Raw genomic sequence first — 19,620 nt, forward strand, 5'->3', positions numbered from 1 at the left:
ATGTATTAATCTGGATTTGGAATTTCCATGTTATCTTAGCTTTTTAATTCTCCACCACCCTTCCATGCATGCCCTACCTGCATGCATATTCTGCTATTATGCGTTGCTTTTTCTTGGGGCATCTACTACTACTACTACTGTCATTTAGCAGACGCTTTTGTTCAAAACGACTTACATCTGAGAGAACAACACAAGCAAGAAATCACATAGGAGGGTCCAGCATTGATAGCATGATAGACTGCTGTGAGTCCAGTTGGACACAGGTGCCATGCCAGTGCTAGAATTTTTTTACTTTTTATTTATTCTATGCCCAACCCAACAGTCCCTTTATACAAGAAACTACATCTAAAAGACACCATCATGTGATCATCCTGTCATAAGTGTATGCAGCTTACTCAGTGCTGAGTCCTGCAAAGAGCTGGATCTTCTAACTAATTCTGATGAGCAGAGAAGTTTACTAGATGCAGAAGTGCTCCTCATCTTTACACAGTTTGTACCTGGGGTCTGGTGTGGTAGACCCTACTATCACTCTTGTGCTCATAGCCTGCTGCAATGATTAATGTCTTGTTGCTGCCAATCAGACCAGCCTTTTCCAGCCACTGGAATTACTTCTAAATACTTAGCCACATGCTGTGTTTGGGCCCATCTTTTCATGATGGTTCTTCCTTCCTTTGATTTCTGTTGCCTGAAACATGCGTTTAGCAGTTTTTCATTTGGGCGGATCTTTTGGATGTATTTTTATGGCCCAAGCACTTGAGTGCAAGGACCTTATTGAAATCGAGCTGTTCATTATTGTTATTATTATGGGCATACCAGTAATGGCAGCCCATATTGCGATACAAGCAAGATTTAGCATTTTGCATAAGTCAAACACAAGCCAAACAAAAATGTATTACTAAAACTTAGTACTTTTTCCCTTCATTGTCTTTACTTAAAGGTATAGTCTGTGATCGTATTCAAAAACATTTATTGTTATACTGGGTGAAATGGTCCTTCCATCCTGAGAGTAGCCAGTGAATAATGTGTTCAGAAAAAGGAAAGAAAAAAATCCGACCTCTCTGACAGCTTTAATCCTGTAAAAACTCTGACCAATCTGTTTTTTTCCGGTCCGAATGAAACGGATTGGTCAGAGGACCAGAGGATTGGCAGGGGGGAAAGAACCAATCAGATGCCTTCATTTTAAGTCCCACCCACGCCCTCCTCCGTCCCATGCGCGCACTCGTCACGTCTCTCTGCTTCCAGTCCCCGTGTCCACTTCCCACGGGTCTTCCTCGGCTCAGAGTGTCCCAGTCCCAGTAGCATATTGTTCACTGAGTGGTCCTAAAATCTGACAGGGTATCAGCAAGAGCCACGACCAAGAAGAAACCAACTATATATATATATATACACACACACACACACACACACACACACACACACACACACACACACACACACACACACACACACACACACACACACACACACACACACACACACACACACACACACACGTACACACACACACATATACATATATTCATACAGCATACATACACACACATCGCCACACATATACATACACATAGCCAAACAGATATATATATATACACACACACACACACACACACACACACACACACACACACACACACACACACACACACACACACACACACACACACACACACACACACACACTTAGCTTAGACTGTGATTAGATCTCGAGATTTGGGTCGATTGCTGCTCGTGTTTTAGTCGGCTCCGTGTCGGTTTCATGTTTCGTTTGTGGTTGATAGTCGTACCTGTGGCCAAAATTAAATCCCCAAAATCTGTCAACGACTACAGACCCATAGCCTTAACTTCTTTGGTTATGAAAGTCTTTGAAAAAATAATCAAAGAAGAGCTGGTAGAGGCTGTGGAGGACTTCCTAGACCTCCTACAATTCGCCTATAGGAGGAAAAAAGGGGTGGATGATGCAGTTCTTACCCTTTTAAACTTTGTTTTTAAACACCTTGAAGGCCCAGCCACTCATGCACATCTATTGTTCTTAGACTTCACCTCTGCTTTTAATACAATCCAGCCCCACATTTTAGCCTCCAAATTGCTATCAAATTTTAATCTGTGCCCCAGTATTGTTGGCTGGATTTTAGATTTTTTAACAAACAGAGTGAATGGTGCTCTGTCCGACATCCTCCTCTCCTCCACTAGTTCTCCACAAGGCTGTGTCCTCTCACCTATTTTATACATCCTGTACACCAATGACTGCAGAAGCTCCCACCTGAACAGACATGTCCTTAAATTTGCTGATGACACAGTCATAGTGAGTCTGCTGCAGGAGGAGGGCACAGTTTCTGCACTAGTGGTGGACGATTTTATCCACTGGTGTGATGATTCTTTTTTAAACTTAAATGTGATAAAGACCAAGGACATGTGCATAGATTTTAGGAGGAACCCAAACCCACAACCCTTAACAGTAATTAAGGGGGAGAGTGTGGAGCGAGTCACAACTTTTAAGTACTTGGGTGTGGTCATCGACAACAAGTTGTCTTTTAATGAGAACACAGATATTGTGTATAAAAAATCACAACAGCGCTTGCACTTTCTCTGGATGCTTAACCGGTTCGGAGTGTGCAACAAATTAATGATCATGTTCTACCACTCTGTGATTGAAGCTGTCCTGACGTTCGCCATTATCTCCTGGTTTGGTAGCCTCTCACTGGGAGATAAAAAGAGCATATTGTTAAAGTTGCCAGCAAAATCATTGGTGTTGCCCTCCCTGATTTGCCTACTGTCTTTGGCAGGAGGGTAACATCCAAGGCTCAGGACATCCTACAGTGTCCTGACCATCCTCTCCATGCCTAGTTTGAACTCTTACCCTCTGGCAGGAGATTCAGATTGCCCAGGACCAAATCTAACAGACTGAAAAATTATTTTATAACTCACGCCATCACCCAACTTAATTTAAAACTCAATAAATGAACAGCTGTGAACTCCACTCCCCACTCTCCACACTACATCCTCAGTCACCCCCCACCCCCACCCCCAGGGTATTTGTGTGTACTTTGTATGCTGTGTCCTAGCTGTGTGAATGTGCTCTGTGTTTTTTGTGCCTTTTATGTTTTATGTTTCTTGGTTTTATTCCCCTCTGTAAAGCGAATTTCCCCTCTGGGGGACAATAAAATGAAATTGAATTGAATTGAATTGAATATATGCCTTAGGTTTTTACCAGCATGGTATCAACCATTAATATGTGTGCAGACAAGGTTAAAAAAAAAGAAGAAACCCACTCCTTGGTTTATTGTCTGGGGCAATATGCCAAATCAGGACGATCAAAAATAAACCAAACAAAAAACGGTCCACTGATGATTTGGAGATGAAAGGAAGGAACCGAGGAGTATGTGCAATGAAAAGTACATCCAGAGCTCAATTTTTCACAGACCAATGTGCTGGATCCAGACAACAAAAAGTTTTCCTCAGATGAGACAGCGAAAAACTGGGAGTCACCTAAGTAGCCTCCACTCAAGCATCCACTCAGGCCACAGAATGTCCTGAGGGGTCTTAACCAGCTTGTAAAGATCAAACTCCATACAACCATTGCTGTCTCAATGCTCAAAAAGCCGGAAAGGTTGCACAATAACATCTAACACTGTATTCTCAGCTGAACATTGCCTCTGGTAACAAACTCAGAAAAGAGACATTAATGGTTAGAAAGATGACATGCAAGTAATCAGTATTCATGTCAAGAAGTGGGTCCAAAATCGACTTACCATCTGATAAGTGGATCCCACTGTAATTAACAAAAAGTGTGCATGCTGTTATATGAATAAAAAGATTTATGCAGAAACATGCATTATGAGTGTTAAAAGCATAAAAGTTTTTCAAGAGTATAAACCAACAAAGCAATAACACATCTTAACCTTATTATTAAAAATTCTTCTACCCCCCTTTTTTTTCTTGAAAGGTGTGGGCACACTTTGGATAATGAGACATAATAGCCATATTTTGTTGTAATGAATAAAAAAATATTTATTTCATGATCAAAAAGGAGAAAACCCGATAACCCATTAGTACAAAATAACAAGAAGCGAGTGAATATTGGCGCTTTTCCACTAGTACCTACTAGGCGCGACTCAACTCGCCACGCCCCTGTTTGGCGCTTCTCCACTAGGGGTGGAGGCGGGTGGAGGTGTGCCGAGTAGATACTTTTACCTGTATCTATTCTGCTGAGGTTCTAAGCGGCTGAGTCGGCTGCATCTGACGTCATCACACTACAGGCCACCGATTGGTCGGGTGGGGCCGTCAGACCAGAGTCAGGAGGCAGAAATCAGCGAAAGAGCGACTCGCGGCTTCTTCTTCATTTTATTCGACAGGCAATGGGAGCGCAAAAGTCTGTTTGGTGATCCAACTCTGAGGTGCAGATGTTCATAAACCTGGTGCTGAGGAGAGAATTAAAAAGGGATCTAGATAAGCGATAAGGAACGACCAGATCTACCAGGATCTCTGTCACTTCATAGCGCCAAGACAAACAAACAAAAAAAAAAGTGTTGCCGCTTGAAGCTTTTTTCACTCTCATTTTTTAACTTGATATCGAACACGAGTCAGACCAAGCAGCACATTTATCATCTCCTCCAGGTTCTACATCTTTAGTGTTGTTGTCTTCTCCGTTTAGATCACACAATCAAATACGTCCCAGCAGCTTCGCTCCAATCCCACCTAGTTCTCATCTGGGTGTCTAAAAAGAAACAAGGGCAAGGCGAGTCGAGTTGAGACGAAGCGTGGTGAGTCGAGTCGCGCTGAGTAGATACTAGGGTAAAAGCGCTATCTGTGTCCCCTCAGACGTCACCAGAGCTGTGAGCTAATAGTTCTTGAGAGAGAGACACATGGCGGCGCCTGTGTTGGCTGCGGGTGCCCTGGCTCACGAAGTTGAAGCAAATAAACAAGTAAATAGGGTAAATAACGCTGCACCAACACAGAGCATAAGTTATAATAGTCAGACCTTACAGCGCCTCCGTTTGGAGGGCATGTCAGTTGGTTTAAGTCGGGATATTTTACAACAACTGGGATCCCTTGGTCTGCTATGTTCTCAAAGCGCCCACACGCCAGCGGTAACAACGCTTACAACTGCTCGTATCAGAAGCAGGCGGAGGCGGCGTGAGAGGAAGCAGAAGCGGGATAAGTGAGGAGGAGCCCGGGCTAAGCTCAGAGCGAACCCCCACAGAGCCCCACTACCATCGATTCTGCTTGCCAATGTATGCTCCCTAGAGACACACCCGTCGCTATGGGCGGGCCATAGCGGGCCGGGCCCGCCCATAGCGACGGGTGTTTAATCTTTATTTTATTAGGCTATTTTTTAGTTAAAAATACTAATGTTGCTCTCTTTATCACTAAAATATTAAAAATATAATATAAGAATGGTGTGTTTATGTTTGATTGTGAAATTTACACTGCGACGGCCAAAACGTCAGATTACGTACTTGACGTATAGCCTACGTTAATAACCGTTACCGCGCAATTCGAATGAATGAATGAATCTGCGGTCTAGTTTTCGCTGGCGAAGATATGGACTTGTTCACTGCAGTGACACCTGTGAATAGCACTTCTGACTGTGTGAAGACACTGCGCACAGAAAATGAATTTGCTGCGCTATGCGATCTCTGCGCTCCTCCAGTCACGGCCAGCGAGGCTGTGCCAGTGACCGGCCCCGGTCCAAGCAAGAGAAGACGCACAGTTAACAAGAACCTCCGTGAATTTGCAGTTGAAGAAACCATTGGGCAAGCACAGAGTGACATAGACGAAAAGACCGAGTTCAAGAGGTTATTTTACAGTGTCATCGATGCTGTGCAAGGAGAGATGGATGCGCGTTTTGGAGAGCGCAGCTGCTGCGCTCTCCAAAACGCGCATCCATCTCTCCTGCGCCGCAGCAGCAGCTCATAGGCGCACTGGCTGCTCTGGATCCAGAGGCCCAGAATAATTTCCGCCGCAGAAAAATACCCATCAAAGGTAACCCCTCTATTGGAATTAGCTGGAATTTATGTGGTTGAATCTGAATATGCTGTGGCCCGTGAGTTCTTGGCGAAGAAAATGACCAACACCCCGGTCCCCCCCTAAGATGGAAAATGGACTGTCATGCCAAAAAGTGATTTCCTGCCAGAATCTGATTTCTCCCCTGAAAATGGGTCTTTTTACCTGCCAAAAACTGATTGAAGGCCAAATACAGTTAATGAAAGGTTGTTTCTACCTAAATATGATTTGATCTCATTTTTGAGCTTCATAATATAAACACTAGAGCTCACAGGATTGCTTTTTACTCTTTTAAAGGACCATTACAACACAAAATAGGCATTTTCACCTGCCAAAAAATTATTGAAGGCCAAATACAGTTAATGAAAAGTTGTTTCTGCCTAAATATGACTTGATCTCATTCTTGAGCTTCATAATCTGAAAATCTGACGTTTTAGCGCTATCGCTCAACGGGCTGCTGTGCGCGCTCCCGCGGCCACAAATCAGATTCTGGCAGGCAATCACTTTTTGACACGACACCGCCTCCCGCTGTACTGACACAGGATGGACTAATAAGAGGACAGCGCTGCCTCCACTAAAAGTAGGATCAAAGTGCGTGTGCCTTTGTATATATTTGTGCGCGCGCGTGTGCGTAATGGAAATGCATATCCCTCTGTTGACTGTTTTAAAATGCACCCGCCGTGAACCGCGGTTGAATTGGTTTGATATTGGATATTAGATATTCGACATTCAACACCCATAAAACTTGTGATACATAACACTGATTTTGGTCAAACCACTTGTGATGTGTTCATGGTCATCTAGACTATATATCACAAAACAGTAATTATCAAAAAATCATATATATGGGCTGATTTAAAAATCATATATATGGGCTGATTTACTGTGGTTTAATGAATTCAACACCCATAAAACAATCAGTGTTATGTAGGCCTATCACAAGTTTTATGGGTGTTGAATTCATTAAACCTCATTAAATCAGCCAATAATATGATTTTATAATAATTACTCTCTTGTGATATATAGGCTAGATGACCATGAACACTCACAAGCAATATGACCAAAATCAGTGGTATGTATCACAAGTTTTATGGGTGTTGAATTCATTAAACCACATTAAATCAGCCCATATATATGATTTTTAAATCAGCCCATATGTTTTTATATGATTTTTTAATAATTACTGTTTTGTGATATATAGTCTAGATCACCATGAACACATCACAAGTGCTTTGACCAAAATCAGTGTCACAAGTGTTATGGGTGTTGAATGTCGAATATCCAATATCCAATATCAAACCAATTCAACCGCGGTCCGCCGTGATGCTTTTTCAGTTTGAGAGATGATTCTGGCGTTACATTTATGTTGCATAGTCAAGTGTTTTGTGGATATTGCTTCAATGTTTTGTGGATACTGCTTTGATGTTATGCTTAAAATTGCAAGGAATTTTGCTATATAGGGTATATAGCTGGTCATATTTACTGTTGGTTATGTTTAACGTGATGGTTACGTGTATCAGTGCTGCGCGAATATATGGCTGAAGTAATGGTGCCCCCCCATGCAGTTGATATGCCCCCCTTAAGATTGAGGTCTGGCGACGGGTCTGCCCAGGTGTCTGTCCCATTTCTCCTACTCCCCCTCGTTTTCATCCCTAACCTGAACAGGAAGCTGAGAGCCAAAAGCTGTTTTAATTTCAGCTGTAGCGCTGTTAATATGGCACTTTATTAAGTTTTAATATTTTTTCAGGCATAAAGGTAACCTTAAGATCCCCTACCTGGGCTCAGTTTATCCAAATAACGCCTGTTAAGAAATTTGACCCGATGTTTTGGGAGATGAGAAGAGCCGCCGCCCCCGGGGAGCAGCAGCAGCTGTTACCATGATAACAGCAGCCTCAGCTCACAGCCCGAGAAGAGACGTGTCCGCCGGGTCAAGCTGCTGCGTCGTCCCGGGAGAGAAACTCTCTCCTGGGACGCAGCTCTGTTGAGAATTACGCTGGCTGAAATAAATCATTTAGGAAGATGTTGGTTTAATAGATGAAATCTAACAGTTGTAGCTACGCCTGTTAAGAAATTTGCTCCGAAATGTAGAGATTTCTGTCTGCCGGCTCCGGAGTTTAGGTCCGCGTTAAATAGACGCAGCCTATGGCGTAGCTTACGTAACCTACGGCGTCGCTTACGTAACCTACGGCGTCGCTTACGTAACCTACGGCGTCGCTTACGTAACCTACGGCGTCGCTTACGTAACCTACGGCGTCGCTTACGTAACCTACGGCGTCGCTTACGTAGGTTACGTAACCATATTCCGGCGCGATCTTAGCGAACAACGGACAAAAAAGGGATTATGTACATTCACTGAGTGAATATTAGGAAAGTAAAATATTGGTTTGCGCTGAGAAATGTAATCAAAATGCATTTTTATGCAGAAACTAACTCAAAATATTGATTTTATTCCCAAAAAAATAAGAAATGTCCGCCATGTTTTTTTTTTTATTCAGTCCGCAAATGACGACGAAAAGCATTCTGGGAAATTTTCATACCCCCTCGCTCGCCAAGTGAGCATCTGCAAACCCTCGATTTGAAGGGGCTATTCTCAGCCCCTCGCCCTCGTTATGCCCCCTCCCCCTAGGTGAAAAGAGGAATTGGGACACCACTACCTTCACGGGAACGCACAAAAGTTAGGGTTAGTGAAGAAAACGAGGGCGAGGGGGAGTATTGGGACGCAGCCTAAATTTTGCACGTTCCCGTGAAGGTAGTGGTGTCCCAATTCCTCTTTCCACCTAGGGGGAGTGTGCTTATTTAGGGGTAGTGGCTATGAATCTGGCCCTTCACAGCTAGGGATTTCAGATGCTCCCTAGATGACCGTGGGCCCGAAAAAATTCCCAGAATGCTTTTCGTCGTCATTTGCGGACTGAATCAAAAAAAGGAAACATGGCAGACATTTCTTATTTTTTAGTGAATAAAATCAATATTTTGAGTTAGTTTCTGCATTAAAATGCGTTTTGATTACATTTCTAGCGAGAAAAATATATTTTACTTTCATAATATTCACTCAGTGAATGTACATAATCACTCGTTTGCCCGTTGTTGCAAAGTCTTTTTCAAACCTCGCCAGAATAAAGGCTGATTTATGGTTCCGCGTTACACCAACGCAGAGCCTACGGCGTAGGCTACGCGGTACCTACGCTGACCCTACGCCGTACCCTACGCCGTACCCTACGCCGTACCCTACGCCGTACCCTACACCGTACCCTACGCAGTAGGCTCTGCGTCGATTTAACGCGAAACCATAAATCAGCTCCTGAGCCGGCAGGCATCATCATCCCAAAATTTTTGGAGCAAATTTCTTAACAGGCGTAGCTACAACTGTTAGATTTCATCTATTAAACCAACATTTATTTTCCTAAATGATTTATTTCAGCCAGCGGTAATTCTCCACAGAGCTGCAGGTTTCTCCCCAGGGACGACGGTGCAGGTTGACCGTGAGCTGCTGCTGCTCCGAGCCGACGGCTCTTCTTCAAAAACATCGGATCAAATTTCTTAACAGGCGTTATTTGGATAAACTGAGCCCAGGTTGGGGTTCTTAACGATTACTTTTACGCCTGAAAAAATATTAAAACTTAATAAAGTGGCATATTAACATCGCTACAACTGAAATTAAAACAGCTTTTGGCTCTCAGCTTCCTGATATGGTGTGACGTTTGTGCAAACATAACTACACAGTCGCTTACGTACCCAAACCACGCAGTGACGTAGCACGCAAAAATTTAGGGGTGGTGCTGAAAAGTAGGGGTAGGGACTATTGGGACTGGGCCCTGGGAAGATTACAAGTGTCCTAAAATCTGTGGCTTCTTTTTTAGGGGTAGTGGTAGTGAGGGAGGGCTAGTGGTAGAAAGTAGGGGGTGTATTGATCATGTTGCAGGTAAGATGCACACAAAGTCTCCCTCTTCTTCTTATGTTACCGTGTTGTTGTGATGCTGTGACAGTTATTATTCCTGCTCCCGCAGCTCGTCACTTCCAGAAAGGGGAGTCAGGGGGCAGCTCGGTTCAACCTGGGTTTCGTATACATGCTGAGATGACTCGAATTAGGACTGCATTATCTGGCAATAAAAGCTCCATCTCAAGAGCTTGCAGTTTGGCCCGGCTAAGGTGTATACATGGCCTTAAAAAATTTGAAATCGGTTGGATTAAGGCAACAATTCGACTTTCTGTTAGTGCATGTAAACGTACTGAGTGTCTCTCCTCAGCTCCATGAATAAGCACTTTGAAGCCTCTGAACAAAAGTTCATATCTTCCGAACGATAAAGGGTATCGACAACATTCTCGCAGAACAAGAGCCAGAGGTCTGTCCCGAACGCAATGATGTCACATTTACGACACTGGAGGTTATCATTTGGGATTTAGAGTAAATTGAAAGAGCTATTTGATCATCTGACATGCTCCCCATTATAAAACATAGGAAGATTATGGGCATTCTCTGAGGTCTAGGATTATTTGAAAGATAACTAAAAGGCACAGTGTGGGAAGCAAGAGAGGGGTGTTTGGCTCTATAATTGTCTGAAATTTGTGTTGATGGAGCCACACAGAGATCGGATGTTGGCCAATATATAGTATAATTATAGTAAGGGGGATGATGTGATATAATATGTAAATACTCTTGGCCAAGTGATGGGTGTTATGTGTGTGTGTGTGTGTTAATACACATTAATACACATAGCATGACATTTAACATTTAACATTTAATTCATGTGACATGGAGGGATGGGATACCTCCATCACAGAAACCATTATAATAGCTGAATTTTACTTAATTTTAAAGGTTAATATTTTAAAAACTACAGTTTAAAGTCTTATGAATAGTTTAAAGTTTGAATGGTGTCTCTAGTTAAAAGTATGCTGAAGTAGTAAGGTCTCAAAGTGCTGGAAGTTTTTCAAGGATTTGAAGATTTCTCCATTATATGTCAATGGGCCTGAGGTCTTTGAAATCCTTGAATATCTTAGTTCTAGGATTTGAAGGACCAGAACTCATAGCAGTAGAGAGGTGAATTAGCTGAACATTTTAATATTTGAATGGTTGAAATAGCTGAAAAAATGTGGAACTAGTTAGAAGCCATGGCGGAAGATACAATAGGTTGAATGTTTGCAGCATTCGACCAATAAAGAGAAACAGGAAAACAATAGGTTGAATGTTTGCAGCATTCAACCAATTACTTCATTCCAAGCAGATACATTACCTGTGAGATGGGTTCATCTGACAGTTGTATTTTGTTCTGCAGTTTTGCGTCAGCTATTAAGGTCTCGATCTGTATTGCTTTGTCCCTTCCACATCTTTCAATCCTGCGGTGTAACCTGGACAAAACACAAACATATTAAAGGTTTCAATTGAGCTGCACAATAATATTTTCATATTTTCGTATTTCGTAGGAAATCTTCAACCCTCCTTTTCTATTTGACTTTGGCTTTTTTCCATTTCCAAATGTATTTTGACAGTAGTTTATCCCATTCTTGAAATAGTTTTGAGGGTATGGGAATTGGTAAGGAGTGAAATAGATATAACATCCAGAGGAGATAGGTAATCCAATTGACTCAATCCTGGAGTCAGAAAATGGTATGGCATTCCATCTTAATAATTGGCCTCAGACATTTTAGTCTGATCGTGACGTATTACTACCCCAAGATATCTAATACTGTCTGCGTCCCATTTCCATCTATAACGGTTGTGGATTTCTACTGGTGGCTCATAGTTTGGGGTTAAAACCTGCGTTTTGTTTACATTAACCTTACATTCTGAGAACAAACCATACTCTGATAATATATGCCTGATTTTGGGGAGAACTTGTGTAGGATAGTAGGTAATCGGCAAAAGTGTCAATTTTCTGTCCTTACTCCAGTTATATCCTGTCTCTGCCTGATTCACTGGCCTAACGGATCTATGAACAAAGTGAAGAGAAGTGGCAACATGCAACAACCCTGTCGTGTCCCACGCTCCAGCATGAAATATTCTGTGATCTGTTGGTGTATTGTATAAACCAGAAGAAATGCTGATTATAGATTTATCAAAACCAAATCTCTCAAGTACCTGATATAAAAAGGACCATCTCACTGAATCGAATGGCTTTTCAGCATCTAAAATTAACATTAAAGTCTCTAATTTGTGTTTATCAACCTGCCTGATTATGTGAATAATTATCTCCCAATGTTGTCCTGAGTCTGTCTCTGATTGATGAAGCCTGTTTGATCCTTGATCCATCTATTAGTTTAGGTAAACTTGCCTCGAGTCTCTGAAAGGATGGAGGTGAACAACTTATAATCAATATTTAAAACACTGATTGGGAGATAAATATTACATTCTAGTCCATCCTTTCCTTCCTTCGGAAATACAGAAATTATTACTTCCCTGTATGAGTGAGGGACGATAGTTTTTTCCATTACCCAATTAAATATTAAATGCTTTCTGCAGGGTACATTATTACGTACCATTATAGGGAAAATTCACCCGCCTCTACCATTTTCCCTCCCTTTAAAATTTTAATTGCTGAGTGAATTTCTTCTTTGGACATTTTGGATAGTAACATTTAATTTTGTTCCTCTGTCACTGTTGGCAACTCTAGTTTGGACAAGATAATGATATCCTGATTATTATCTACATGGGGTTGGGAATAAAGTGTTAGTAATAGTCCTGAAAGCTTTGTTGAATCTTCCCATTCAGTTTCTATTTTACCATGTAAAGGATTCTTTATTTTGTGTATAGTCCTCTTGTTTCTTTTTAAGTTTATACACTTCAGAAAGCTGTTGCTTAATAAGAAACATTTTTTTTCTCTATGTCCATAGTGCGTAGATGATCTATTTCTTTTTTCAATCATTATCTCAGATTTAATATTATCGTTTAGTCACACAATGGTGGTGTTGCATATCTAACAATTCATATTCCAGGTGTTTAGATTTTTGCCAACTAGCTTTTTTAAGTGGGAGGAAATACTAATTATTCTCCCTCTAATCATTGTCTTCAATGCGTCCCATAATATTCCTGGTGACACATCCATATTATCCTTAAGATCGAAATAGGTCTCTATGTCGTTTTTCAAACTCTCTTTAATATTTGAGTAATTTAGAATGTTTGTGTTTAACCTCCGTAGGGTAGATCTATTTTTCCTGTTCAGACAGATATCAGCATAAACTGGATTATGATCAGAAATAGTAGTATGGAGCTAGAACAGTCTCATAATTCACAAATGCACAGGACAAGTTTTACAAATGCACAGACCGATTTGCAAATACACACGCCGTTTCACACGTGCACAGGACAAGTTTTACAAATGCACAGACCGATTTGCAAATACACACACCGTTTCACACGTGCACAGAACAATTCACACGTGCGTAGGACAAGATATACAAATGTATTTTTGATGCACACACAAATATAACCTGATTTACAAATGTTTTTTTGTCTGTGAGCTGCGCTGGATTTGTGTGTTAGTTTTGAGACTCCCCTGACGTGACTCCAACTCACAGACAAAAAAACCATGTAATGTAACCTGTAAATCAGGTTATATTTGTGTGTGCATAAAAAATAAATTTGTTTATCTTGTCCTACGCACGTGTGAATTGTTCTGTGCACGTGTGAAACTGTGTGTGTATTTGCAAATCGGTCTGTGCATTTGTAAAACTTGTCCTGTGCATTTGTGAATTATGAGACTGTTCTAGCTCCATATAGTATAAGCACATACAGTATTTCACAGCTTTTGAGCTTAAATATATAAACATGGGGCCTGATTTACTAAAGGTTTGCGTGCGTAAAAACCTGTGCAAACTTGACAGCACCCGCAAACCAATGTGCGAGCTGATCTACTAACAGCGTGCAAAGACGACTGCGTCTCTGAAATCCGCAGAATAGCGCACGCAATCCATTTAGTACTTTTGCCCTGATGAATAATCAATATGGGGCGTAACCGCCAGAGAGCGCTAAATACTGGGAGGGGAAAATGCAAATAGATTAATTTACCACACGCAATGAGATTTACCAAGCCTGAAAGTAGTTGCGCGTATTGTGATTGCGTCTGTATTTAATACGTTTGAAAGGAAGGTGCTAATCTGCTGCTGCTGTTATTGTGGCAAGGAGGCGACATCCAAAATCAAAGAATACGCAGAGAGAGAGTCTTTATTCTGCTGCATGCTATTTTAAAAATGGTTGCACAAGTTTTATTAAAGGCCACTTTTTCTTTAGTTCTTCGCCTTCTTGCCACCTTCTCTTATTGTGCCCCCCTCCACTCGCCCACAAGCAGGCCAAGCCTTTGTGCCAAAATTTGTATTTTATTGATTACTTATCTTATTGAACGTGAAATCATCCTTCGTAAATTACATTTAAAAAATACATTTACAAAAAAAACTATTTTTTTAGTTATATTTGCGCGCCCTGCTTTGCTCCGAGTCTGTGCCCACTCGCCGCCGACTCTGCTCCACCTGCGCGGACTCTGCGCCGAGTCTGCGCCACCCCGTTCTATGTGAAAAAGGCTTAACTCAGAGGGGGAACACTGAGTCTTTTTTTAGACATTTTGTTCACATTTTCACTCTCAACTGCGGATTCGGGGTGTTTTCCTCTTTGCAGCAAGTTTAAACAAATCCTCCTCCATTACACTATCCTCCTCTCCATCCAACACAGACTCAGCCATCCCGGTGGCAGTCTGTCCAGTCAGCCCCTTCAACAGAGCCTGACTTCCAGACTCTGCCATCTAGCTCTGTACACCGGTCGCTTCGCTTTGCACAAAAACCTGCGCCCCACTTTGCGCTTCGCCCGGCGCCCCGCCCGGCGCAGCAGAGCCGGCTGTCAGCTCTGACAGCCGGCCTGCTGCCTGCCGTTCCCCCGCTCTGTCGGGGCATGAACGGATCAACTTGATATATTGAAAACATGTATGTGACCTTGTTGTGTGTTACGAGTAAAACGTTTTCAGTCAAAGTAAAATGTGCGCTTCCTTGCATTATTTACATCTAAGTGATTTTATTTCTCCACATGTTTTAGACAGATTATTAATAGGAAAGCAGTGAGAATGCACTTTTTTCCTTAAAATGCTGTCCTACAGGACAGAATATTTGCTCTGGCGCCGACCCTGTCTCTAACTCCAACTCGTCAAATTTCATTTTGCGCTTGCGACTATCCTGCTTTCCATCCACTCTCCATGGCGCAAAGTTTGCGCTCGCAAACCGTAAGACACGCAACACCTCATTTAAATACTGAGGTTTGCACCTGTTATCAATTGCGCACGCAATCTTAGTTGATCACCCGCAAACCACGCAACAACAGCACGCGCAAACTTTTTCAGTGCACACGCAATTTAGTACTCTTTATTTAGGATCTTAGTAAATCGGGCCCATAGACATAAAGATATAGTCTAACCTAGAGTATATGTTCTCTATCTGTTGGATGATCATCTCTCCATACATCAACTAGTCCTAAATCGCACAGGAGGTGTACCATCGTTTTTCCAATATTTCTCACGTCACGTTTCCCGTTTGAAAAATCCAGATTAGTGTTTTTGTGATATTGAAATAACCACCACATATAAGAGTTCCCTGACTCCTAGTTGTTGCTATTTCTAGGATCTGTTTGTACAGGGAACCATTACTGCCGGGGGGAAATATACACATTTAGGAGGCTGGTCATGGTACCATCAATTGTACCCATTATCATTATATATCTGTGTGGCAGGGTGGAGGAGCAGACACTCAGCAATCAACCTCTCCACCCTGCCTGCCTTCATAAGGAGCAGCTGCACTCCAGAGAGGGGCTGCTGCTGGGAGAAGGTTCTGCTTGTTCACGTGTGGCGGTGTGAGAAAATAAGGAGTTCCTGCACTAAACCCTGTGTCCTCTGACCTGTCAGTCTGCCTCCGTAGCACTAGCCCTGCTACAATCTACCTTCCTTGTTTTTAGCTCCAGATAACAAGATCGCCACCCCTCTTCGTCTCCCAGAACTGTGAGAAGAATAGACAACATGTTTAAAACCCAGCTTGTTCAATTTAGCATGATCATTGTCAGATGATCTGCTGCTCTTTCAGAATCTTGCGCACATCTACATATTGTCTTCATTTTTGTAGAATCATAGGGGAATAGTCATGATGCAAACTAACTTGTTTGCCATTCCAGATACATCTTCTTTTCTTCCATGCCTTACAAAGGAGAAGTTCTTTGGTTTTGAAGCTGAGGTTGTTGATGAGTCACAAAGTGCTATAGCAGTCCTTCAGTGCGCAAGCTCGTAATGCGTGGCGTTTTGGTGTATTTCGCTTACCCTCTTCCTTATTCACCTCAAGGGACAAAGTTGCATCATGTTAATGGTGGCAGGTTTTCAATTTCGTGGTTTTCTCAGGAGCTTCCTCACAGCATGGCATTCGAACTGGAGGTGAAATTCTGAGCTTTTTAACTACTATTCCAACCTGAACCCCAGAACTGGGTGAGCCCATCCCAAAGTCCACAAACTCAGCTTCCTTGTTGGAAGACGTACTGGTGGGATTGAGAAGATCCTCAAAGTTTTCCTTCCCAGTGACATCCCCAGTTAAGGTCAACCTTTTATTATACATAATGTTGGTGAAGCCCTGCTTTCTCCATCTGAGCCCCCTGACAGTTTGCCAGAATCTTCTTTGGGCTGATCACAAACCCACTTCTGTGGGCCTCTCTGAGCTCCTCCCACGGCCAAGATTTTGTCTTTTTGATTTTGAATTGAACTGAATTGAATTGGATTGAGGCAAATAAAATATGCATGTTCTTGTTCATTTTTAATATTCAATGTCATAATGCTTTATTTGTGTATCTTTGTTGCAGGTATCCCGGTTGAATCCAGAGTGAACATCTTCATTAACAGCTTTGGTTCCATTCAAGAGACAACCATGGTAATACATTATAAACACACTTATACCATATTGGCATGGAGCTAAAATGATCTACGAATCTGTGGTAATTTGTGACAAATTACAGAGGACATCTGTCACATTAATCCCCGTGTGAAGGCACAATGTCTGTGATTTATAAAGTAAAAAGTCAATCATAAATTACTTACCCTATTTCATGAGATTATTTTTATCACATGTAATTCAGTGATTGGCAGGCTAGAATCTTTTTAAATTCCTGGCATAATTATGGCGGCTGCGATACATAGTGCAATATTATGTAACAACTTTACTCTATATCACCAAATATTGTGTAATACTTAAGAAATTTGGCTGATAAAAATGAATAAATTAATCTACATTAAGCGTCCCATGGAGAAGCTTAAAACAAGAAGTCCAGATCAGCAGAAAACAATGAGATGATGTATGGCTGAATCATGCAGTAAGAAAACTTTTCATCTTGCATCAAACTTAAAGCCTGTCCGACAGCAAAAAAACCTTTAGGCATTAATGAAAGCTCCACTTACATTTATCATCAAGTGTACTGTTAGCAACTTAAGCCAATTCAATTCAATTCAAAGCCACTTAAGCCAATTCAATTCAATTCAAAGCCACTTAAGCCAATTCAATTCAATTCAATTCAATTTTATTGATATAGCGTCTATTACAACAGAAGTTGTCTCTAGGCGCTTTCCAGAGACCCAGAACATAAACCCCGAGCAGTTATTACATAAACATAACATAAACAATGGCAGGCCTGTGGAGGCCAGCTTGGCAGAGCCGGAAAAGATAAAACAGGCAGAGAGAATGAATAACAGAGATGGAGGGGCGATGGACAACAAGAATGATGGACATCAATGATGGCTATGGGATACTTATAATTAATAAAAAAAATGGAAGAGATCTCTCTCCCACCTCATCCACCCTCCCCCCATTCCCCACACACCATTTGTCATGGATTTATCTGACTGATTACTCACTGTCATATATTTGCAGATCTTGCAGTTCACTTCCACTCACCTGTTTGGTCTCCGCCCATCTCATTCCCTGGTTCCCATCAAGGTCATCAGTCAATCCTTTTATAAATGCGAAGAGTCCGCTGGATCCTAGCCAGATTGTCTTGTTTGTTCTTTCCAATGTTTTCTCATCCTGTCTGCCTGTCGGTTCTTCCTTCCTGCCTGTTTCCCGGTTTACGATCTGCATTTGCCCCTTTTGAATTTGTCTGCCTCCGCTGCCTGTTTGCCTGGATTATTGACCTCTGCCTGTTTCCTGGATTTGAATAAAGTGTCTTTGAACTGATCTCTGTCTGCATTCATACCTTCCAAGTGGTGTGTGATTTATAAAAAGAACATTGCGTGCAAATGTGCGTGCACACGGTTTTATAAATCAGGATTCTTTTGTGCGCATGCCATTTTCGGCTTTTGAGTGCACGTACACTTTTAGTATATATATATATATATATATATATATATATATATATATATATATATATATATATATATATATATATATATATCATCAGGGGGGTGGAATCAGGGGGGTGGTGGACTTTATCATATGGGGACAGATAATTTGTGCTGATTACAAATAATATAAAATATTACAAATAATAGCAGTGACCAAAACACCTGCAGAAATACTGCAGGAATGACATAGCAGCAGTTAAATGCAGCCTTCTGTAAGCTTTAAATATCCACTGGGCTTACATCAAATACATCAAAACACAACAATAAGAAACACTTTTCTGAACTTATCAATATGACTCTGTCCTTCACAGGATAAGTAACATGGATCACTGCAAAAACTCAAAATCTTAACAAGAATATTTGTCTTATTTCTAGTTAAAATGTCTCATTTTAGTAAAAAAATCTCATTCCACTTAAAACAAGACTCATCACTGGAAAAAACAACAATTTTCACCTGTTTCAAGTAGATTTTCACTTAAAATAAGTAGAAACATCTGCCAGTGGAACAAGATTTTTTTTGCTTGTAATGAGAAGATAAATCTTGTCCCACTGGCAGATTTTCCTACTTATTTCAAGTGAAATTTGACATGAAATGATTTTTCTGGTGTTATTTTTCTGGTGATGACTCTAAATGTTGACAGTGTAAATCCCACCTGGACAGATGAGGCTGCTGTATTAGAATCCGACCTACCACAACCTGGTGCCCGTGCCCACAACGCCTCTGACTGCAGCTGGTCAGAAGATCAGAGAGCTGCTTACAGATTATTGGAGTGCAAACTTCCCTCTGCGCGGACCCTTTTTAAGCATTTTGTTTTCAGTTGTAAGAGCTTCCTTCATCTTTTTTGCTGTACAGCACACACTTGTATTTCATGCCACGAATAAAGTCATTTCATTTCATCGGAGTTCCTCTGCAGCGGGGAACTGCTCTACCATCATCGCTGCTGTTGACTCTCCCCCATCTCTGTTGCTGCTTCTGCTTACAAAAATGAAAAATGATTTACATCTTATTCATTTTATGTCAGACATATGGATTTATTTTGTCTAGTTGTCAGAATAATCACATTGGCTGGGTTTCCCAGATCAGTTAAGTAGTTCTTAACAGCGAAAGACTTCTTTCAAACCTTATTAAGGAGCCTGTGAAAGAAAATCGCGTTTCCCAGAGTTGCTCTTAGCTTAAGTATCTCTTTCATTAAGAAGGAAATGAAAGATGCTGCTGACCCAGTCTTTACAACCATCTTAGTGAACAAAGACTCACAAATCCAGCCGCGTCAGGCAA

At 41.5% G+C, this 19,620-nt stretch overlaps 1 protein-coding gene across 5 annotated transcripts in view; it reads left to right on the forward strand.

Annotated features, from left to right (window-relative positions):
* LOC133449087 (glycine receptor subunit beta-like) overlaps window positions 1-19,620 on the forward strand; it is a 131,168-nt gene that overhangs the window by 33,325 nt on the left and 78,223 nt on the right. For all 5 annotated transcript variants that reach the window (XM_061728222.1, XM_061728229.1, XM_061728237.1 and 2 more), the window contains one exon: window positions 16,814-16,881. In XM_061728222.1, the coding sequence (XP_061584206.1) occupies window positions 16,814-16,881 (68 nt within the window). The remainder of the gene's footprint in view (window positions 1-16,813; window positions 16,882-19,620) is intronic.

Source organism: Cololabis saira, chromosome 1 (assembly GCF_033807715.1).
Source record: "Cololabis saira isolate AMF1-May2022 chromosome 1, fColSai1.1, whole genome shotgun sequence".
Classification (NCBI taxonomy): Eukaryota; Metazoa; Chordata; class Actinopteri; order Beloniformes; family Belonidae; genus Cololabis; species Cololabis saira.